The sequence below is a fragment of the Acanthisitta chloris genome, unplaced genomic scaffold (genome assembly GCF_000695815.1).
Source record: "Acanthisitta chloris isolate BGI_N310 unplaced genomic scaffold, ASM69581v1 scaffold31817, whole genome shotgun sequence".
Taxonomy (NCBI): Eukaryota; Metazoa; Chordata; class Aves; order Passeriformes; family Acanthisittidae; genus Acanthisitta; species Acanthisitta chloris.
Window position 1 is genome coordinate 23,194 of NW_008683733.1, and position 24,780 is coordinate 47,973.

At 39.5% G+C, this 24,780-nt stretch overlaps 1 protein-coding gene across 1 annotated transcript in view; it reads right to left on the bottom strand.

Annotated features, from left to right (window-relative positions):
• Nucleotides 1–352: 352 nt before the first annotated feature.
• The window catches only part of ATP10D (ATPase, class V, type 10D), a 32,535-nt gene continuing 8,107 nt past the window's right edge, over nt 353–24,780 (bottom strand). The window contains 19 exon segments of the mRNA XM_009079056.1: nt 353–767; nt 1,024–1,211; nt 2,559–2,663; nt 3,157–3,237; nt 5,859–6,059; nt 6,538–6,663; nt 7,180–7,256; nt 7,790–8,099; nt 9,967–10,151; nt 11,293–11,419; nt 12,292–12,398; nt 13,385–13,985; nt 16,012–16,197; nt 16,790–17,025; nt 20,952–21,204; nt 21,351–21,478; nt 22,320–22,451; nt 23,193–23,299; nt 24,329–24,414. Coding sequence (XP_009077304.1) covers nt 353–767; nt 1,024–1,211; nt 2,559–2,663; nt 3,157–3,237; nt 5,859–6,059; nt 6,538–6,663; nt 7,180–7,256; nt 7,790–8,099; nt 9,967–10,151; nt 11,293–11,419; nt 12,292–12,398; nt 13,385–13,985; nt 16,012–16,197; nt 16,790–17,025; nt 20,952–21,204; nt 21,351–21,478; nt 22,320–22,451; nt 23,193–23,299; nt 24,329–24,414 — 3,651 coding nt within the window.

A 24,780-nucleotide genomic window follows, 5' to 3' on the forward strand; every position in this document is an offset into this window, starting at 1 on the left:
TCCATAACACCATGAGGCATTAGGCAATGTTGCATACTAGAAATAAGCAGTATGCAAAGTCTGCTGTGTGTAGAAATATAAAAAACAACCCAGCCATTTAGATCTTGAACATCTTAATAAATTATTGAAGAAAAGTTTTATAAACAAAAAGCTTTTAAAGAAATGTGTGCATCATCTACCTTGGCTGAAGAAAACAAAACCTCAGCATAGCATAAATCAGCAGTTATTTCTCTTGGGTTTAACCAGTTAGCATTCCAAAGTTGTAAAATACATTGAAGCATCTTCTTCACACAAAACAGAATTCAAACCTGCTTTGTGTGCTAGATACAGCACTGCTGCCCCCTTCAGAACCTCAGACAGACACTGTGGCACATGAGTTATTACCACCAAGTGTATCTCTATTCGTTTTCTTTGATAAATTCAGAAAATCAGTCTCTTCAGAATTCAAGCCATTTGTAGTCCCAGTCTCACTCTGAATGTCTGGTAAGAAGGAGGTGTCCTCTACAAACCCAGCTCTTGAACAGGCCTGAAAAGGTGTTTTGGATGTTGGCAAAATACTGACAGTGCTTTCTTCCCCTCATACAGCACCTGTGGCTGAGCTGGAAGACCCAGAAGTAGCCTGGGACTGCACTCTATCATTCACATTGCACTCATCTTTCCATTTCTTAATTGCTTTCTTCTGCTCATCAGTCCTCAGTCTGTCAAGGTGCTTGGCTCTCAACACCAGAGATGGAAACATTGTTCCTTGGAGAACTCTCAGCAAATACCTACAAAATAAATAGTTACAAATAAGCTGTTTAAAAGCAAACTCCAAACCTATCTGCAGCAACACTAAAGGCACTTGCAGCTTTAATGAAGGGCTGGTGTTGCAAGTACACTGAAAGTGGAACTTTGTGTGTATAGCATCAGGCCCCAGGACAAAGGTATGAAAATCAGTGTGCAGTTTAGAGTTTCCGTGGCACTTCAGTGCAGCTATAAGGAGTTAAGAGCAACTGTGGGAAAAAATCTGGCACAGAAACACACCTGGGTAGCAGAGCAACACAAGTAGTCAGGAGGCAAAGTAAGTAAAACACTGGGTCTGTCATGTGCTTTTCCATGATCCAATAAGAATTTGATTGTAGGTTGTGGGTTTTGCAGGTTGCTCCAAAAGCCAGAGTGAAGATAAAGTAAAACAGGATGCTGCCAACTGTAACTACTGCATGTATCCAAGTCTGCAATTCAGAAAAGGAAGAAATCAGACTTAAGCTGTAAAACAGAAAGGCCTGTAACACCTGTATGTGTGTAGATAGGCATGCAGGAACATGCACACTCTTCTGCAAAGGCAGCTGCTGAGTATAACAGAGATTGCATCTGTTCAGATAATATTCCCAATTTCATACAAAACAGTCCAGAAAGAATGGAGTAGTCTTCCTAGAGTTCCTAGGTAGCCCAGCCATTTGATTTTATTTTTATTATTGTAATAAATTCATAGCTTTTCATTCTTTTGTGAAAGACATTGTGTGCCATTTGCCTTAGATGACCACCTCATCCACCGGCAGCAAAGAAAGCTTTCACATGCAAATGGAGACAAGATCTCCACATGACACCACCCTTATATGTCTTGTTTAATGACATTGATTACCTTTCTACACTGGAGTTTTCTATAATTTTACGTCTAAGTGGCTATAACAGTTACTAAGGAAACAACACTGTCCATGGTTTGACAGCTTGCTGCCATTCAAAAGTGCCAAACAAAACCTACTTAAGTAAAGATCTCTATTTACAATGTGAATACACTCATGCTGCTCACATATATTCTCAGTAATGACATTTTTATTACTGCTGTCATGCTCCCAAAAGAACAATAAAAAGACTGAATCACATCTTGAAATTTCATCCACTATAAAACAATCCTAAAAAATATTTTTAAAAAAAGTCAAAAAACCCAACCCCATCACTCTGTCATCCTACTGTAAATATTATTGTATCTTCTTTAAAATTAAACAAAATAGCCAAGTATTACCCTAGTAAGGGCTGCAAATTTATCCAAGCTAATACAGATGCTTTAGCTTGCACAGATGTAGTTAAAAGCTGCAATACTGTTTCTGTAGCATATTGGTTCTCCAGTTCTGTCACCAGAATACATCTCTGACTTGTTTATCTTGGCCACCAAGCAGCCATCAGATCCAAGCATTGAAAATCAACAGTTCACATAGTAGTCTTTGAGATGCAAACTTTGGGAACTAAGAAAGGTTCAGATCACTGGCCAATTTCACCATTTTCAAAACTAAACTGACATGCCCCAAACCACCTTATCCTGCATAGGCAAGATCCTCTTACTTCTTACAAATAATTTTGAGGCCAATTTTGTTAATTTTAGTCATATGAGTAATTCCATTGGTTTCAATGACAGGTGCACTAGAAGAGCTCCCATGGTCACATAAATATAATATTTAGGTTTTGGCCCTTTTATACTTATTCTGTTTTGCATATGAAGCTCTTTCTTTCATTTAATTTTAATGAAAGCTGTATACATATACTCTGTTAGGAATATAGTCTTTTGGAAACGAAGTACTCACCACAGACTTGCACTCAATGAGAAGGTGAAACAGTATTATGAAGAGTGCTGATGTGTTTATAGGGTTTCCAAAAGACAAAATGTCTATGTCTGAGCCACAGTAAGTCTGTAAAGGAAGACAGTGGTCAGCATAATATATTCTCTATGTATAGTCCTAATACACAAAGTGGCATAAATAGTTTCAGTAGCATATATATTTGCGTGCACAGTTCCAATGAGAATCTTCACAGAATCACACAGAATGGGTAAGGTTGGATGGGACCACAGTGGGTCATCTGATCCAACCTTCCTGCTTGAGCATGGTCATCCTAGAGCACATGGCACAGGATTGTGTCCAGACAGTTCTTGAATACCTCCAATGAGGGAGAATTCACAACCTCACTAGGCAACCTGTTCCAGTGCACAGTGACTTAGATAAGACTTATGTATTTTAATACATCTTTAATATCTTCCTAATATATCTTTTGATATATAATAATTTAAGATCTTCCTAGTATATATTTATACAGGAGGAAGTAAAAAAATCAAACACTTAATTTTATTTGCCTGGGGGTTTAGTATGTCAAAATGTACAAATATATTTCATATCCAGCACTTACAAAGTAAGGCACAAAAAAGCAAATGAGACTTTGGTAAAAAGCATCCAGCAAGGTTATCCAGAAAGTTGAAGGCAAGTAAGCCTGCAAGAAAAAAACATAATGGCATTGAAACAAATTGAACAAACTGCTACATCCTTAATTAGCATCAATTTGGATTTGGGGGAAATTATCTGCAGAAGTAATTCCAGTTAGTTTCTCTGTGAAAAAGGCATCTTTTGTGTTATGGTAATTAGAATAAAGATCTCCCTTCCACACACAGAGCTAACTGTTAGCATTTAAATCAGCAGCCAGCACTGGGAACTCTGATTTTACAGCTGTTTCTGTGAGAACACACCTACTAGAACTTTAGCTAACTGAGTACTAAGCAAGGGAGGGGGCTAGGGGAGGATGAAGTACCCTGCAGCTTACCATCACTGAATGCCAAGTCCCACTTTCCTCTATGTCCACTCCCTTCTTTCTGGTACACGTGCTGGTTGACTCCTCTCTGCAGTCTGGACTCCTCTGTGAGCTAACTTAACTCACCAGAAGGTGAGAAATCAAGTCCCTTTTCTGCTGGAATAATGCATTTCTATTTTAGTGAGTTAAAGCAGCTCCTGGAAGGACCTGATGGGATAACTGAGGCATGAGGAATGTAGCTTAACTATATGCATGAGAATGGAACAGGAAGAAAAGAAGGCAAAAGAGAAAGAAGGAGCCTTCCTCCCTCAGTGGCAGCAAACTGCTATAACAGCTCAACCACTTACGAAATCACAGTTGCAGGTGCCCTGGCTCAGATACACCCCATGCCTCCAGGCACTAAATTGAGACACATAGGTGAATAGCCTAATCATCCAGGACTGCCTCTACAATTAGTGGAGAGAGACAAGTTTCTCCAAAAAGCCTTTCAAGAACTGAACTGCTCTCTGGAGGTGATGTGGGCAACTTATTTGCCCCTCAGGAAAGTGCTTTGCTGAAGATAAATCCCAATTACTTTTCCAGTTATGTTTTATAGCCTGTACAGAGCTGTATACTTGTGCAATATTCTGATATTACACCTTTAAAGCATTTCTCTTTCTTCTATACTGTACTTAATTCAAAGAAATTATTTCCCTGTGCTTCCATGCAAGAAAGGAAATGATACACTACTTACTGAGCTGGCCAAAAGAGAAAAACTCTGATAGAAGCTAAGGGGATAAAAAGGGAAAGATAAAAACTATTGTGTAATGCAGTAATTCCAATCATGTTGCTTCAAAACCTTCATCTCAGCTCAGATCACTGCAAATATCCTTAAGAAAAAAACCAAATCCTGAGGCCTTGCAACATTTACTTAATCAAAATTCTCTGTGACTGACAAAGCACAGACCTGCTCGAGCCAGTCTACACAGGCTCGGATCGGTGACAGAGGAGTACTTTGTTTTTCAAAAATATCATAAACCAAGAAACATAAAATATTTAAGGGCATGCAAAAAGAAATGTAAAAGTCCACAAACAAGCAGAACAAATTGTCCATTCAGTGTATATCCTTCTTTCCCTTCTAAACGAGACCTAGACTTCTGCCAGGTTATATAGATGAGACTGCACTGGCACACAACATGTTCTAGCTGGTTTTTTTAATAGTATTTGTTAGAATAGAACACATTGAAATATTTCACTTGGGATTATCTAGCCCACCTGCCTGATCACTTCAAGACCAATCAAAATTAAAGTATGCTATTAAGAGCATTGTCGAAATGCTTCTTAAAACACTGACAGGCTTGGAGCATCAACCAGATCTTTAGAAGCCTGTTCCAGTGTTTGACCACCCTCTCAGGAAAAAAATGCCTCCTAATGTCCCATCTGACATTGTAAGGCTATGATCATAAAGAAAATGTTGAGTTTTTAAGCCACTTATATGGCAAATGTTTCTTCTCTCTGGGCTACTAGTCTTCCAGGCTACTAATCTGGACTTCTGTCTCAGGCTCAGTATGTTACTGCCTTCAATTGTTACAATGAAGATACTATTTTAATTACTGCATTTTTTAAAAATATAAAGTTAAAAGTGTGCTAGAATTTATGCTAAGCAAAGCAGAAACCAGCAAAAGCTTACTGATTTATATAATTTTGATTTAGAAACTACCCTCCATTCCCTGCAGTCTTCTGCTCTAAATGTACAGGCAGAATTTACATCTAGAGCAGGTATGATGTACTGTGCTTTCAGACTGGAAAGCAAATTCCAGAACATACCCATAAGGTGAAAAGTACCCTGACTGACAGAACTTGCTTGAGGATTATTTGAAATGAATCTGCTCTGATTCTTTGGCAGTTGAGACCCTTATATGACAGTGAAAAAAACCAGTATAGAGTGCTCTTATCCTTAAAAGTAAGCCCAGGTGCTCAAAACAATCCTGTTTTGAGGAATCATGTTGACAGCTGACACAGTGAATGAAGTGAATGTGCTGGTAACGATGTTTATCTAGTACATTGCTTCACCTGAAGTCCTTAATTTCTCTTATCATCCAAATGTCTCAAAAAATTGGGTCTATAGCTGAAAAGAGCTTACAAAAAGCTTTTTGAAAACCAGGTTTTATTTGTGCATATATTGCACAGGCCTAGACATTTTTTCTAATAGAGAAAGTGGTTTAAAACAATTTTTGCCTGAGGTGAACCATGAAAGGAAGACAGACAGAAATGACTCAAATGTTGACCATTTCAATTTGCTTCAGGCCAAACGGTTTTTAACCTACCACAGGTTTCTGGCTCATTGTGTACAGCTGTGGGAGCTGCATGAGTATCTCTGCAGACACATCTTTATCCAAGACACCATAAATGATGGGTGGCACCGATGTAAAAAGGAGATTGAAAAGAATCAAGATCCAGTAGTCAGTCATAGATGTGCCTGAAAACCCACAGAAAAACTGGTACCAAAACAGGAGGTTCACGTAGGTCTGAAAAGTCAAAGATGATATGATAAACCATTACCCATAGGCAAGGGTTTTAAAAGCCAGGAGAAAACTAGGCTGATCTTAGGTCTGATTACAGCAATCTGTGTAAAATTAAGTATAAATTCTATAGAGTTCATGCCAATCCTGCATTAAAATGCTATTTGACTAGCATGCAGTTCTACATTTCAAAATTGGACATGACTTGTTTAAATAGCCATGCTGCCACCACATTAGTAATGCCCATTACTCATTGTTCAAACAAATCAGACAATGGCTTTGAGTGGGAAATTCAGTACAAGAAATAAGAGCCTCTGATCTCTTGCAGACATACATGGGAAACTGAATTGTCTGATAAATGCTTTTGTCTTTTTTTGAACTCATTCACAACAGCAAAAGAAAAAAGAAAATAAAGTCTCACAAAACCCTTCAGCCCTCCCACATACACAAACTGTGATTTTCCTGGGATGGGACAGCTACATACCACATTCTTGTAGAAGTAGTAAAGCACCATGTTGGTAAGTCGGGTATAACACCAGTGACCATGGACAAGCAGCAGCTTCCTGAGGTGTTTAAACTGAGAGATTGCAAAGTCACTTGCCATCACAGCCTGCAACACACATGAAGAAAAGGATATGCTAGATCCAAACTGTTAAAGATAAGCTTCAGATACTGCCAAATGAGCAACTTGCCCGGTGCTGGAAATGCTTATTTTATGATATTTTTATGCATAGTGCTTTACCAGCTTACCCTCACTCCAACATGCCTTTCCATACAAGACTTTACAACTAACACAGAGCTCAGCCCAACACACCATAGGCAGGAACAGGGCTGCTGTTATTATTACCACACAAGTACACAGAAATCACTGATGCTTAGGCTGCTCATCTCCCAGCAGGGTGTGAACAACAGGGAGCTCAGTGACAGGCAGCCAGCTCTGTTGTTTGAAGCTTGACCTGCAGCATCCAGTCTTGGATTGCCCCTGGCAGAATGCTAAGGCCTGAGTGTGAGCTCAGGCTGCAAAATCTTGCCTGTGAAAGGGAATGGACTATGGAGCTCCTGGGTCTCTCTGAACTGATTTTAAATGGAACCTGATGACATTTGCAATCCTCATTGGATACACTACCTGCATGCCTTCTTGGCCCAATATTCCCACACCAATGTCAGCCACCTGGATCATACTGACATCATTGGCACCATCACCTACAGAGAAAAAGAGGAAAAATCAAAACCAACCTCTCTTCTTTGGAATGTAACCTCGTGGCAATTTTGCTGGCTGAATAGTGCAGTGCAGCCTATGGAAAACCCTAAGGAAAGGATTAGTAAGCAGAAGGTCTGACTGAACCAAGCTATATTCTCCAAATGGATATTAACTGTTTCTTTTGTCAGAATTTAGTAGGCATGCTGGAACAGAAAATATGGATGTTTTCAATCACACAAAATTGTCTCCCCTTGGCCTCCCTATTTTGGCAGGTTGCAATGGAAAGGAAAACCCTCTTCCCTACTGTTTTGCACAAGTTACATAACACTGAACAAAGTGCTGCGGTTCTTGCTTTAGATTACCATAAATTTATCCTAGTTCAAAAGGCTAGCATCAATTTATGCCACAGACAACTACAATTCAAAGGATTATCTTCCTTGTAAAACAAATTTTGTGACAGACATTAACAAAATATAGGAGAGAGAAGAAACTGGCTTCTTCTTTTCAGAGAAAGGAGGATAACCACAAGACTCACCTACAGCTAATGTCATTGCCTTTAGCTTACTTCGCACCAGTTTGACCAGGACACTCTTCTGTAGTGGTGTGGCTTGGCAGCAGACTACAGCCCGACATTTTTCTGTGAGTTCTAAGAAAATATTCTGTAGGCTGTCATGAAGGACATGTTCTAAAGTGCTTCCATCGATAACCAGGCCTGCACTGAACCCTGCAGCTTGGGTGGAGGGACTTGCAGAGACATTTCCAAGCTTCTCACTGGGGCTTTTTTTGGCAGAAGCATTCTTCTGGACATCATCTAAAATTTTGCTCATTACCAAGGCACAGGCATCCTAATTAAAGACAAGAGAAAGGCAACTTATTAAATCCTGTTTGTATTCTGGCTCCCTTTTCAATTAATAAAATACATATGTGAAAAAGGTCTAGAATTCAGAACGGCTTACACATGAAGCTAAATGACCCTTTGAAATCATAAAGGAAACAGTCTCTTCTTATTAAAAGAGTCTGTGATATAACTTTGCTTAAGTAGGTTGGCTTGGGTACTGCATTAGGATAAGGGAAAAAAATGAAGCAAGTCAGAAAACCTTCATAGACTAGCAGAAAAAGCAACAGTTAAGGATTCTGTAATGTAAATACAGCTTTGATGGAAACCTTTTGTTCTCTACATCTCTTTTGTCTGGCATGCAAAGTCAAAACTGCATTTCAAATCAGATTATAGGTGAGGTGCAATGAATTACTGGAGAACTTGTCTTGTGGGATTTTTACCTCATCAGAATCAATATAAGATGCTCAGAAGATTCTTGATATCAATATATGTAAAGTGTATGCAATACAGAACAAAATACATGTTCTTAAATCTCCTCAATTTGACTTTGAAATACAACAGTATCAAATCCTATTTTTTATTTCAAAGCTCAGTTAAGAGGGAGGAAGAACACTTCTACAAAAAGAGCTCTGTTCTCACTGTCAAGACACTCATTTCCCAGTAGGAAAAAAGAAAGAGAAAAGTGTTAGCAGAAATCAGACTCCAAGCTTTCCTCAAACACACTGGACTAAAAATCCTTTCTTTTTCATTTTGGTTCACCCACAGTTCCCACTTGCCACACTATCTTTTATGGGATAACCAAATTATATTTCTTAAGAAACATATAAGCACAGACCAAAAGAAAAACAAAAGGTCTTAGAAAAAATCCTCCAGTCCTTTAGAAAGTCAGATTTCATGTCTCTGCTTTGACAAGAGACATTTCATACATTGGCTTTACCAGTAAGATCTCTCTTAAGCAATCCAAAATTGATACAAATCAATTGAAATACAGCTGGTTAGAAGCATCCACAAGAGGACACAATGATCAAGTAGGATTAAACTTGCCACTCAGCATTTTTAACCACTATTTATCACATGATTCAATGACTGTGTTGTGGGGAGAAGATATTTTTTTCTCTGATAAAACTGTTGACAGATTAGTTTTTTGAATTGTCTGCAATGTACTTTAATGAGACAATTCCTTGTATATTTATGCAAGACAATCAGGGCTGAAGGAATATATATTATGAAACGCAACATAAAACTTAATTCAATAGAATTTGCATGACAATAATTCTCACATTGCTAATATGCTGTAGCTCACAGCTATTTGAAATCTCTAAGAACACAGATTCATACAGTCATTTGGGTTGGAAAAGACCTTTAAGATCATAGAGTCCAACTGTAAACCTAACACTGACAGGTCCAACACTAAACCATGTTCCTCACCAGCACATCTACACATCTTTTGAACCCCTCCAGGTATGGTGACTCAACCATTTCCCTGAGCAGCCTGTTCCAATGCTTGACAACACTTTTCATGAAGAAAACTTTCCTAATATCCAAATCAAAACATCCCCTGGCATGATCTTAGGCCATGTCTCATCCTTAACTTACCACAAAGAGAAATTAGGAAGTTCTTCCGTTAAAATAATTGATCATAATTTAGGGACTGTACATAAAGAAACAGATGTTACATACATAGATATGATTTCATATTGTACCCGCAAGGAAGAAAGTGGTTAGTTTTCCAGTATTATCATCTTCCAAGAAATTATGCTGGTTCTGTTTAGTTGGGAAACTAAGAAAAACATTTTGTTTTTCTGTATTGTCCTGTGGTATAGCCTGACTGAATTTTTCAGCAGAGAAGAAAAAAAATCTCATTTTCCACTCACCCTAGTCTGGGATTTAAGAGTGAAGATTCTGTCATCTGGTTCCAGCAGTTTACAAGCATAGGCAATATTGACAGCTGTCTCTCTCTTGTCACCTGTCAGCATCCATATTTTTATTCCTGCTTTCCGTAATGCCTGTATTGTGTCTGGAACACCCTCCTGCAGGCGATCTTCAATGCCAGTGGCACCTTAATTTAGACAAGCAGAAGGATCAGTGCTGCTGTACTTCCAAAACCAAAATGCTGCAAGAGTGACAGGACAAGATGGTTCTCTGTGTTTATCCACATTCCAAAACAGACACTTTACTGGGACATGCTTGGAAATTCCTGAAAGGAAGCACCTTGGTGGTATGAAGCCATTTAACATCCTTATTCTCACTCCCATTTAATATTAGGGCCACCCATTTTTCTTACTGTCCTCCAGAGACACCAAAAACATGCCTTGGCCTGCAGGACAGTAGTTAGACTTCTCTGTGGTGACTCTAGTGCCGAAAGATACCTGTACAGCACACCCTTAAAACTACACTATTTTGCAGCACTGCTCTGGCTTCTCTTCAGAAACTGAAGCCAGTAGTCTCAGAATTCCTTTCAGTATCAAGGTTTACGGCATTTGCACTAAGCAGATATGGCACAAAATGAGGGAAGTAACACCTTTCTGCCCAATAGGATCTGTCCTATGCTAGTATGAGCTGCCTTTATCACCACAGTCAGATCTTTGCACTGTGTTTTCCAAACATTCTTTGCTGGGCATTTCTCTGGAGCGACTATTGCACTCTGCCTACAGTTTAACTTTTACACACTTACACCAAACATTTTCTTTTCATTTCTGCGCAGCTGAATGACCCTCAGAGGAATGGCTCCTGCAAAAGCATACCTGCCTTCTTATCTCCATGTTATTACAAGAGGACACAGCACAAAGTATACCTGCTGTGCCACAAATGCGACAGTGATGGAAAACATGCCCAAACGTGGGATATATGTGAATGTTTGCACTGGCAGGCCCGTGATTCATTATCATCACTTTACATGCTTGTTATAATAACAGCTAAAAACTCTAGTGAACACAGAAAACCACCTAATAATAATTACTTCAAAATATCAGTTAAAATTTACCCTTTACAAACAACAAGAGAGCACCGGCTGTCTCCAGTGTGTTTTACAACTAGTACAAACTAACCAGTGAGATTTATGAAAATACAAGATTGATAAGAAATTCTAGGTCTGTAGAAAGCTATGTGTTACACAAATTGAGAGGACAGCTCTCTGCAAGCAAATTCCCATTATGAACATGATAAGCAGTCTCCTGGGAGTTACAGCATTTTGTACCTACCGAGCAAAGTCAGTTTGGTCTCAAGCCTTATGGCAGATTCAAGGAGCAGCTCTTCCCTATTGTCAATACTGGTTTCTGCTAAAAAATGATGATTTAACCACTCTGCATATTCTGCATCACTCATCACCTACACAGGGAGAGAAAACATATGGCTTGTATCTACACTGTGTTGTCAACAGTGCTTGAAAAGTGTTCCCGCAGTTACTTTTGGTGTTCACATGCTGAAACTACAAGTGCAGCCCATGGCAGTGCATTACTTACGTGCTCCAACATGGCCATGGATTTAGGTACAATGTTGAGAGTGTTACATTACTTTACCAGGCTACTCATTGGCACCCTGTGGGCTCCTGGGGCTGCCTGACAGATTTCCACTTAGAAGGGAGGTAGGCCAGTGGGCACAGTATACTCTCCCTCCTGCTCTTGAACTGTAGCCACAGAATTGCTGCCCAGCTGTCATACAGGTCAGTGACTGTAGAGTCACACAGCCTGTACTTCCACTTTGCCTCTTTATAAAGAGGCTTCTTGCCTGTTTCAATCCCTAGGGAACTTTACTTCTGAGCAGCTTTGAATTTTAGATGGAATCTCAAAAAATCAATTAAGTTTTGCATCCAGAGCTTCTAACACTGCAAACTGTTTGTGAAACCCAATAGAACAGGTGTACTTAATTGATTATCTGTGCCTGGAATTCCAACCTGAGTGCATTTTACACAAGGAGACCTGCTCAGGACTCGAAGAAAAAATCAGGCTATTTGACAATCTCATTTTTAGAATTAGGCTATTAAGCTGCTTAGCATCCTAAACTGAGAACAACAGCAATCTAACAGAAGTGAGGAATTATCTGGGTTATCTTACAAATTCCTCCCAAAAGAACACAAGGATAAACAAAAAGTGGCAATGGAACAATCTGTTTAGAAGCAGTGATGTTTGCTCCATTGGTGATACCACTCAGGCTAGTCACAGACTGCAAACATTCTTCAGAACATGTATTAAAAGGAACACCTTCTTAGCAATACACAGAGTTCGCAGTCCTCTTCTGGCATAGCCATCCAAATGCTGCTGCGTTCTCTCTTTAATCTTTTCTTCAATTTCTGAATGATCAGTATGTCCTATCACACAAAAAGCAGAGAAAGCAAATTAAACATGCATTTTTAGGCTATATTTAATGGAAATTTTTGAAGGTTTAAATACATTTTTAAAATATAAAAATGTTAGAACTTTTTATTTTAACTATGATTGTATCATGTTTGCACAATGTGCTGTCTCTGTATCTACAGTGAGCACGCGGTGCACCAGTCTGCATGAGCAGGGAGGAGGAACCCATCTGGTACTGATATGTCTTTGGTTGCCAATAGTATATCAAAATCTTTTTTCTAAAAAATAATTATTTTCTAAAATGAACTTCATTTCTAAAATGAAGCTTTACTGGAACTGGTTTAGTGGCAGGGAGCTAAAAGAGCTGTTACAGACAAGCTTCGATAAAACTAACTGTTAATGTGGACTATTTGGACAGGCCTTCAACTCGCCTAAATTTAGGTGTGCAAAAGTTATGTTCCAAGTTTACCTTGAAAACCAAAGTAAGGAGAGCTATCTCCAGACATGAAATTACCACCCTAGTAAGATGACAGATTTTGGAGATACTGCATCTGTCCCATGGCCTACAGAGGCTGTTTGTCTAGACTTTAGATGGCTAATTTTGGGTGACTGAAAATCCATCCTCAAAACTGGAAACATCCCTCTTCCTTATGAATCATACAGACCAAACCTCCTATCCAGGTCCCTCTGCAGAGCCTTCTTCTTAGCTAGCAGATTGGCACTCCCCCCAACTTTGTGCCACCTGCAAACTCAATTGCACTCAATTCCCTCATCTAAATCATCAACAAAGATATTAAAGAGCACTGGGCCCAACACTGACCCCTGGGGAACAGCACTAGTGAGTGTACGCCAACTGGATGTGGCACTGTCCACCACCACTCTCTGTGCCATCCAGCCAGTTCTTAACTCAGCAGAGAGTGCCCCTGCCCAAGCCATGGGCTGCAGCTTTTTCAAGAGATAATGACAAAGGTGAGCAAAGAAATACAAGTTCTGTAGATACCTTCAGATGCAGTTCTCAACAAATCCATCATGACTGAGTCTGCACCTTTTGTGTACACCACCACTTTGTTGGAGACTGGATGCCGAACCACCACTGACATCCTTTTCCTCAGTGAGTCAAAAGGTAGGATATGCAAAAGCTGAAACGTTAAAGATCCCAGACCTTCGAAGTCCACAGTTACTTGTTCTGGAGTCCTAGACTGTAAAACACATTTATAAGCCCTAGCAGCATGAACCAAGGCAGCTTCATCTGGACTCTCAGCTTCATAACATAGTTTAGGTGAGGAAGATAATTCAGTAGATAACACAGCACTGTTGGGTTCACAGTCAGCAACTACATTCACCATATCTAGTTCTTGAGGCTTTGGGGAATTTTCCGGGCTGTCAGTATTATGAGGTTCATGAGCAGCTCCATCCAAAGCAGGTGAAGCCAGTTTCGTTCTGAAAATAGACAGTTTGCTCACAAAGCTATTGGGGCTTTCAGATGCTGACTCCTTTACACCTGGAAGTGCAGAGGAACTCCTGATTGACAACCTCTGGAACATTTGCCTGATTTCCTCCAGTGTTTTAATAGGCATCCTATCCAGTGAAGGGAGTCTCATCTGGAATAGAATAGTTAGAGAAAGCATTTCTGTTAAATTTTTCATATTTTATAATATTAAAAAAGGACAGCTTACAAACCATCTATGCTTCTTAATGAATGTAGTATTTTAAAATTTACCACAAGGTTGCCTGCATTAAAGATGGACAGCTCAAGTAAACATATAACCATACGAGTACACTAAATAGCTTCTGTAAGCTGTAAAAATACTTCAGGTCCGAAAATTGTGTGCTCCAAGTTTGATTCATGACTCCATGCAATACTTCTTTTTAGAACTTCAAGTCATGAAAAGAGCTAGTTGACATCGTAACTTTTAAAAAGTTGTGGCAAATCAAACTAAACACTTTAATCCTAGTTCTGAATGAGTAAGATACTTGTGAAGAATAAACCAACTCCGTATCTCTCACAGTAAGTAGCTACAAGAGCTGGTAAAAATACAGTACCTTACCAATATTTTTTAATGTTTTAAATTAAAAGACAGTTCCTCTTTTGTCAATGTTACATCAGTGGCTTCCCATTACTCATAACAGTTAGGGAGCCAACAGCTTACAAAGGAAGAACAAGGCATGCAAGGCTGACATTCCTTTCTCATTGCTGGTGAAGAGTTAAGAACGAGTTACCAGGAAGCTTCCTCTCTTTTGCTACAGAAAAGAATAATGTAAGCACAGACCTGGCTTCAGTTCTACCAGAATACTAACAAGTTGTAATGTATCCCCACTCAATATCATGGAAATACAGACTAGGAACATCCTTTCACTGCCTCTCCCTAAGGCAACACTGAAATCTGCTATTGCCTTGAGCTCTTTCCTGTTATCCCTAATCATGACTCAGAAAACTCATGCCACATTGCTCCTCCCAGCCTACCTACTAGTGACCTGGATACTTTCTACACTGTTAGCAAATTATTCAAAAATACTATTCTCAAAAAACCAAGAACCTCATCTGTATATTGCTCACCATCACATTTAAGGAACGTCTAACTACTAAATATGCACTCAGCTGCCTCATCCACACATGGACCCCTAAGCTGCCTACTAAACATTCTGGGAATGCTTGGAAGCACACTAAAATGCCAGGCTTATTTGTACATAGGAGGCACTTCATAACCCACAGGATATGCTTTGGGAACGTCTCCAGCCATGGTTGTAGGTTCTCTGCCTAGATAGATGCCAAAATCTAGTCCTGCACATGTCAGTAATTTATTTTGTTTTCCAAAAAGACAAACTCAACAAATGGAAATCACCATGGGATGGGGGAAGGGAATCAAAGCTGAACTTGGGAATTATTCAACACAGACAAAAATGGGAAAAAATGAGGTTTTGAAACTCCCACCCTGAAAAACAAGAGATTTGAAAAAAATAGTACTATTTTTAAAAAAAGTTAGGTTGTGTGCTCTGAAAACAACTGGGTCTCAGGAAGACTTATACACTCTCCAGATCACTAAACCACAACAGTCTAGCAAATGCACTTTTAATTCAAGGTGACACCTCTTCAAAGCAATTTTTTTTCAGATTAATACACATATAAAACTTGATCTTTCATATTTTTGCTGAAACTCTATTTGAATAGTCAGGGAACAGGTAAGACCATTCTCAGTTTCAATACTGTGGGAATTTTCTGAGATTATTCTTATCTTTCAGTCAACAATAACCTATTTGTAAAGGTAGCCTGAGTGTTAGCATATTGTTAAAAGAAGCTATGCACATATCTAGAAAAAACATAACTAGAACATAGAAAAAAAATTACAATTGCAATTTAAGCTTAAAATTTGTCTTGTAAAAGTTATGAACAGTCTATACTCAGAAACAAAAACACTGAAGCCAAGTTACCAGCATTATTTTATACATTAACTCATTGCACTCCATGGGTTTACAGTAATTCCCCTTTTTTCTAACAACACAAATCAACTGAGGTGAAAAAGACAATTTTTTAAAGGTCAGTTAATTGTTTTTTCCTTTTGTAATGGAACCAAGGGAGCTCAGTTGTTTGCAAATATGGCCCAACAGGCAAAAGGAAGGCCTTCTTACCTTCTGACGTGGCTGATTAGGGACTGAAACTACTACAGTATTACAGATTGCCAGAGCAAGAAAGAAGTCAGTGATGTACATTGTCTCCACAGATAACTTGCTGCTAGCTTCTGATTGTTGATAGGAATGAGAAGAAATTCGACTGAACTTCTCCAGCAGCTGTGTGTCTGGTACAACATCTGTTTCCTATTATGAAATGATCAAAACTGTCCATTAGGTTATAAGCTTCATCTCAGTCTTTGGAAGTTAAATCAGTTACAGATGAATGAAGTGTAGAAGCTCATACAACTTCTCTCCTTAGCCTGTTGAAAATGGCAAACTTCATGCCCAAAGAGTTAAACAGTAAAGTCTTAGTTCATAGACACTTCAACAGAGATTAAGTATGATGAATGATATTTAGACACCTTCAGGTACAGGAGAGGTTTTATCTCTCATAACTGCAAATAAATCTTGATCCTCTACATATTTCCTATTATAAACAAATGAAAATGCTAAAAACCTCTTAAAATAAAAGAACAAACTGTTATTAAGATGAAGCTGGTAATTTTAGCTGGAGTGATCATGGACTCACAGCAGTAAGAACCAAAGCATACACCTTCATGTTCCAATGAGTATCTGCAATGTCAGCTGCAAACAGGATGCATCATGGGAGGCTCTGATTTTGATAAAAGAGAGAAAAGCTTCCTTAAATGACAAGCACTCTCATCAAATGGGGGTAAAAAGGTATCTCATGAGTTGCTTCAGAAATCTAGCATCAAACCCAAGAGCTTTTACTTACAATGGGACTGCTGAAAGCCATGTGTCCTGAGTGGGGAACATCACCAGCTCCATCTTCCCTTTTGAAGGCAGGATAACTCCCAGACGACTGATTCAAAGACTTGCTGTTCAAAGGTTCATGCAGAGCTCTGCAGCTGTGCCCCTGCCATTTTGACACATGGGTTGAAGAGCCACTCTGCCAGTCAGCTGAATGCTCATCCTCTGAATCCATCTCTTGATACGATTCCAATCTTTTTGCTACGAAAAGGGAAACAAAATTATTGTTTTGAGCAAAAAAGAAACTTATTTACTATATCACTTGTAAGTCTTTTTCCTCCTAGACAAAGCACAGGAGCTTAGCTATGTTCAGGAAACAAGCTACCAGATTTGCTAGCCTGTTAAGCTCTCCTTATTTCCTGTTGTCTTCTCTTTCTGGAACATAAATGAAAGCTTCCTGCCCCTTACTTTGCCATTCTGATGAGTCCAAGGCAAGCAGAGAGACCAGAGCTTACACCTTCCTTGCCAAGCCATCTTCCTGATATCAACATGAAATTAGCAACACAGTTCTTCTAAAAACCAAAGAGATGGAAACAAACTGTGGCTCTCCACAACTACCAAAGACACTATCCCACATGAGGCCTTTTGCTAGGAAGCAGCACCAGTGACTTAGTACATGCTTGTAGAGGCAGGTTTGGACAACGCGCCATGTTTCTGGGCTGTTGAGAAGGCTGCATGCTCTGTCTGAAGTAACATGCAGCACCTCTGTAGCAGTTTGACCCCAGCTGCATGTCAGGTACCCACCAAAGCCATTCTATTGCTCCCCTCCACAAATGGACAGGGGAGAGAAAACAGAATGAAAGGTTCATGAGTTGAGACAAGGACAAGGAGAGATCAGTCACCAAATACCGAGACAGGCAAAGCAGACTCAGCTTGGGGAAATTAAGTGATTTTCTCACTAACAAGATCAGAGCAGGATAAAGAGAAACAAAACAGGCCTTAAAAACACATTCTCTCCTGCTCCCTCCTTCCCAACTCTACTTCCTTCCCCACAGTGGTGCAGGGAGACAGACAGTGGGCGTCAGGGTCAGTTCATCACATGTTTCTGCCACTGCTCTCATGCAGAAGAATATTTCTCCTGCTCCAGTGTGGGGTCCCTCCCATGGGAGACAGACCTCCATGAGCTTCTCCAATGTGAGTCCTTCCCATGGACTACAGTTGATTTTCTCAAAGATCAGAGCAGGATAAAGAGAAACAAAACAGGCCTTAAAAACACATTCTCTCCTGCTCCCTCCTTCCCAACTCTACTTCCTTCCCCACAGTGGTGCAGGGAGACAGACAGTGGGCGTCAGGGTCAGTTCATCACATGTTTCTGCCACTGCTCTCATGCAGAAGAATATTTCTCCTGCTCCAGTGTGGGGTCCCTCCCATGGGAGACAGACCTCCATGAGCTTCCAAAACAGGCCTTAAAAACACATTCTCTCCTGCTCCCTCCTTCCCAACTCTACTTCCTTCCCCACAGTGGTGCAGGGAGACAGACAGTGGGCGTCAGGGTCAGTTCATCACATGTTTCTGCCACTGCTCTCATGCAGAAGAATATTTCTCCTGCTCCAGTGTGGGGTCCCTCCCATGGGAGACAGACCTCCATGAGCTTCTCCAATGTGAGTCCTTCCCATGGACTACAGTTCTCTATGAACTGCTGCAGCATGGGTCACCCTCCACAGGGTGCAGTGCAGTCCCTCATGAACAGCCTGCTCCAGTGCTAGTCCTCCATAGGATCACAAGTCCTACAAGGAAATCTGCTCCAGCGTGGTTCCCCTCTCTCCATGGGTCAATAGGTCCCTGCCAGGAGTCTGCTTCAGCACAGGCTTCCCACAGATTCATAATTTCCTTTGGGAATCCACCTGCTCTGGTGTGGGTCTCCCTCATAGGCTACAGGTGGGTCTCTGCACCCCCATGAACCTCTGTGGGCTGTAGAGGAACAGCTGTTTCACCATAGTCTTCACCATAGGCTACAGGGGATGCTCAGCTCCAGCTCCTGGAGCACCTCCTCCCCCCTCCTTCTCCACTGACCTTGGTGTCTGCAAAGTTGTTCCTCTCACATATTCTTACTCCTCTCTTCTTTGGCCACAACTGCTCTGAGCAATAGCTTTTTTTTTTTCCTTCTTAACTATGTTATCACATAGGCCTTACTACCATCACTGATTGGTTTGGCCTTGCCACAGTGGTGGGTCCATCCTGGAGCCACTGGCATTGGCTCTGCCAGACATGGGGAAGCTTCTAGCAGCTTCTCACAGAAGCCACCCCCGTAGCCACTCCAATGCCAAAACCTGGCCATACAAAACCGCTACAACCTCTTGTAACAGCACACCGCTCTACTGTCAAGGCACTGGCATTTTACACAGAACACTGCATGGAGGCACCTAGATGGAGGATTACAGTGAATCACAGACATTGCTGTTGTGTGCTTCCCTCATGTGCATCCCTTTACCCCAGGCAAAACAGATATAAATACAGATATATATTCTCAGACTAGGTGGCTTGTATGCAAAAGACTGTACTGTGGTGCACTGCAATTCCTACCATATGTAGCAGGAGCCTTGCAAATAGTAGCTCTATGCAACTGAAGAAATATAAAACAGAGCTAAACCACAGGACCTCCAACATTTTCCAAACTGGTTTTCAGAGCTCACATAATTTCTAATTTGTTAGGAAGAAACATATGCCTACTGTCCAGAGGAAAGACAGGGCACAAGAGGAAATAATTATGAACATAATTAACACATTAATGTATTCTGAAGATAACTCTATGTGAACTACTAGCAGAAGTGCATGGAGACATACTTTCCCTGGCACACTGAGACCTAAATCAGCCACAGCTACATCATTCACACTAGTCTTTGGTTTCTCTTCTGAAATACTTCTCTTTCCTTTAGGAAATGCTCTGAAAATATATTCTACTTTTATTTAAGTTGTTCATTCATCAAGTTCAGAACTTAAAAATATTTGTTCTCACTTTGCTGTTATCATCCTTCCCAGTAAAATTATGCAAAGCCAAAAAAGCATCCAGAAACCCACACCATAACACTTTCAAAATATATGTAGAAATTACTGTAAAATTTGTTTGCAACCATCTGGTCCCACGACACAATAAAAGAAGGGCTGAAACGATGTATTGCTGTGGCCAGCAGGGTGTGCCTTTTGCTCAGAGTTGTGAGCAGTTCTATGTGGCAGCAAACCCACCGAAACCATAGAGCTGGTTTAACAAACAGCTGTGCTTCACCTGTCCATCCACCTGTCAACATCTCACCTTTGACCTCATACAGAATACTTACACTGCAAAAGAGCAAATGTCTGCAGCCACTAGTAGCTGTACATGGTAACTGTAATAAAAACTCTGTGGTTTCATATAATTAAAAAAATAGATAATTAAATTGTTTGTGTCACTCTGCCCAATTTTCTCTTGTGTCTGGAGTTGTATCTTCTGGCTCCCAGAAGGCTTCAAGTTGGCTCTCATGAAATGCAAACTGAAAGATACAGCAACTATCCCCTAACACTGCTTGTTGACTTTTTGGCTAACAATAAACAGGTGCATAAGATGTAGGAATATGACAGCCATTTTTGAAAGAGGTACTTATTTCTGCAGCATTAGGACACATGTACAAACACCTGATTGACTTGTACATTAAAATCACTGTTAAGAAATGCATGAAAACTGTATTTCATTTGGCTTACTGTATCCTTAAGGGCAAGAGTATGTCAAATTGGAGCCTTAGGATACATAACACAAAGGTGGCACACTGCTATGGCAGTCAACAGGATGTTTGAACCCTAAAATGCTAGGTAAGCACTGGCACTCTAGTTGGGGAAAAAAACCCAAAAAAAAAACAAAAACCAAACAAAACAAAACAAAACAAAAAACCAAAAAAACAAAACAAAAAAAAAAAAACCCACCAAAAAACAAAAAACCAAAAAAACCCACCAAAAAAAAGCAGAAAAAAAAACAAAAAAAAAAAAGAGGAAAGACTAGATGGGCAATTTTCTAAGGATCTGGATTCTAAATATTTCAAGGAGAGAAAAAAAAACAGTGGGCATGACTTCTTCCAGAGTGAGTAAAGAATATTTCATTCATGGTATTAAATATGTTGGAAAAATGACCCAATGTGAACACAGGTTTAGCATCTTACCATTTTCCTCATGGCAATACTCCTGTCCTGCAATGCTGCATCTCCGAAAAACCATCTTATTTTCAGTGAGAGTTCCAGTCTTGTCAGAGAAGATATACTGAATCTGGCCAAGGTCTTCAGCAATATTCAGTGCTCGACACTGAATAGTTGAGTCTGTTCTCTCATGGTAAAAATCAATGTCATTTTGTATTAAATAAATCTGTCCCAATTTGACAATTTCAATTGAAACATAGAGAGAAATTGGGATCAAGACCTACCAAAATAAAACATGGGGATTAAATAAAACCAAAGTCTTTGGCCAGTTACAAACATGAAGTAGCTCTGCTGAAGCCAGAGACTTACTTCAAGGTTATACATGAGATCAGAATATGACCCATGTTCAAAGCAGACCAAAGTTACCTGTAATAAAATTATCATTGTCCAGAACATGTTGAACCCAGCTAATGCTGGAGGAATTGATTTCCCGTCTGGCTTGGGGATGTTAAAAAAAGGTATTTCCGAATACCTACTTAACCAAATTCCATGGCCTTGAAAAAAAGAACAAGATAAAGTGAGTCAGTTGTATGTAATCAGTAACACGATTCAGGGTCATTTTATTAGCTGTTCTACTGTGTAGTTCTTTATAAGCTTTTAAACTAACATTTTCTCTCTTGGGTTTTTCCTCAACAGGAACCCCATTAAAATTAAGTATCAATGCACACCTGAATAAATACCTTACATGCAATTCCATGAACAAAACATCTATACAGCATCTCTCAGAACTAAAGGAATATTAACTACACTTCAAAAACACTTTTCTCTCCCAAAGAAACCCTCTGGCAATTAATCGTGTTATCCTTGCTTGTCCAAGTTTTAGGCTACCTATGAACACATCAGCATGTCATCATTATTCAGTGCAGTCTCAAGAAGTTTCTTTAAACATAATTTAAACACTTTTATGATTTGTCAAAAAAGTTAGCCTGTTTAGATTTACTAAAGCTCACCATTTAATCAATCCCTAAAATACCGAGTCATAACAACTCTAGTCACACTCTCACCTCAATACTGTACATGCATCTCATGTTACCTGAAAAATCCTAAGAGAAAGTAGGAGTTTTGCAGAGCAGTTAGTGAGAGAGAAGATAAATCAATCAGAGAAACAGGTTCCAGACCTAAGAACTCCTACCAGGAACATACTTCTTGACTAGACTCCAGACAAAACATGACAACATGAACTAAAACCTGGCAACCCCCTCCCAGGTTTTAAGGAATTACACATGAATAAAGGCAGTTTCTGACAAAGGCTGATAAAATCAATCAGCCTCAAGAAAAAACACTAAGCATTGTAGGCCAAGAGGAAAATAGCAGGAGTCTGCAATTCTCACCTACCTATTGCACCAGTTAAACACATTGAAATTAGAAGCAGAACACACCAAAGAATATCAGTGTTCACTTTTCTTTCCAATTTACTGCGCTTGTAATGAGGGCCACTGTTATTCAGCATGGCTTTGGTTTCATGACCTGTAACCAACAAACAGGTTGAAATTCTCTAATAACAGGTATCAGAACTGCACAAGTGCTTTACATTTCTAAAGCCTTAGGAAACAGAGTATTTCTATTAACTAATATTTGAACGGCAATTATAAACATAAGCAAACTAATTCCTCCTACAATATATGAATTCTGTCCTAAAGAAAACTGAACAAGTTAAATCAAAATCTGCCATGTATACATTAAATTTCATACTGTCACTAATATTTCTTCCTATATAAACAACCTCATTCTTGGCCCTTATATATTATGCCTAATATTTTATAAAAGTCCTACGCCTGCGTTGCAACTAACTGGCCTGATACATCATACTAATTAGTTTAGAAACCTCTGCCCTTTGATACAGAACACTGAAGGATAGTACTAGCTTCAGTTTTGGATAAGAAAAAAAACCTAAGGAAGCCACACATTTCCATGTCCATTTCAAAACCTGGGTTTACCACTACACCAAACAGTTGAGGACAAGGACTTTTTTTGCACACAACAAAGCTGTTCTTCCAGGAAAATTCAGGCATATCAGTTTTTTAGATTGTTAAACCAGAGGCAAACTTAACCCAGACATACATTCTTAACATTTCTAGCTATGGCTGCTTTCTTCTGGTTTCAAGCTTTTAGTCCACCAATTCCCTTTTTTATGATACTGTTTCCTTAGAGCACATAACTCTATCTTGTTTGCAAGGCAACCTGTGAAAGCCAGAGTGCTTCACTAACCTGCATATACCACTATGCCTACAACAGCTTCTGTGTTTCTTACTGTGCATCCTCGGAGGAGTACATTTTTCTTGCTGAGACCCACTCGATCCATGTTTGAATGCTCACTGCAAAAAAAAGCACACCATGTCAGCTGCAGGACTCCAGCAATTACCAGTCAGGCTTTTCAAAACCCATAGGGAGCAGATTTCCCAAAGGAGCTGCTAGTCACTGGCTGACATATCCAATCAGACTTTTCAAAAGAATGGAGTAACATGTATGCAGATCACCTTGGAAAATCCAAGCATGCAGGCAATGTTACAATTTTCTTGCATTTACAAGCATTTGCCAGCTGGCACATGAGAAGCAGGCAACACTATGGAAAAGAGATCAAGACAAACAAACAAGTCTGAAACCCTATGACTTCTACTTAGATTACCAGCACCAGAAAAAAACTGAACAAAATGAAAAAACCCACTTTAAATATCTTGTGAGCATTGTTACTCTTATGACATACTTTCAGTGTAGGCTCATGGTTTGATAAGGTGATCCTCAGAGACTAAAATTCATATACATTTGTTTTTATTCTCAAATATCTAATATGTTAGTGCACAAAGGGAAGAATATAGACATTGTAACTGTCAAAACTTGAAAATCAGTCACCTCATAAACCAGTATTTTGCTTTCTTACTGTCTATAGAAAATCATAAACCCTTAAGGATCACAGAATTGCAGAATGGCTGGGATTGGAGGGACCTTAAAGATCATCTAGATCCTTAAGGATCTTAAGAGCCCTAACCATGAAGAAAAACCCTAATCCTTACCATAATCCTAATCTGAAGACACAGACAGGGAAGTTAAATCAGAGTGAGTTTGATCAAGCAACTGATAGTTACAGAAAACTAATCAGAGTAGGAAAGGAAGCCAGTCCTTCTGATTTCTAATTCTGAGCAATGCAGCTTGCCCAATCAAGCCATGGTCCAGACCAAATACCCTTTTGGTACTCTATCTTTTGAGCTGCACTCAGAAGTGTAGTGGTGCAAACTGACTTTGATCCACACTGTTGTTTTTTAAAGTAAACATTGCAAGCTCTCTGAACATTGGTAAGAATGTCAAAGCAAATTACAATAGATTGAAGAGCCATCAAGTCTACTTACAGAAAGCCACTGAAATGATTGAGGTCATTGTTAGGACTTTCACACTCTATTCTACTGGAAAATTCTTCTGGATCAATTTCAGAGACCTAAAGCCACAGGAAAAAAAATCCCAGAGAACTCAGACAAAATGTGATGGAATTTAAAAACATGATAAATTCATAGGTTCATATATTACTAACAATGTAGCTTCAAAACTGTAAGTTACTGGTGTTGCTGTTGGTCTCCTACGCAGTGTAAATCAGACCTACACTTCACAGAAGGACTCCCTAAGTAAATATCAAGCCCTGGTAAGTATTGGTTGAATTGCTGATATTTTGAGAACACTGGAGAGAAGAAAATGGGTAGAAGAATGAGGAAGAAGAAAAAACAAAAAAAAAATATAGTAAGAACATCTGAAAAGCAGTGATTTCCTATAGGGTTTTTTTTTCCATATAATGGAAAGAAGAGGCACT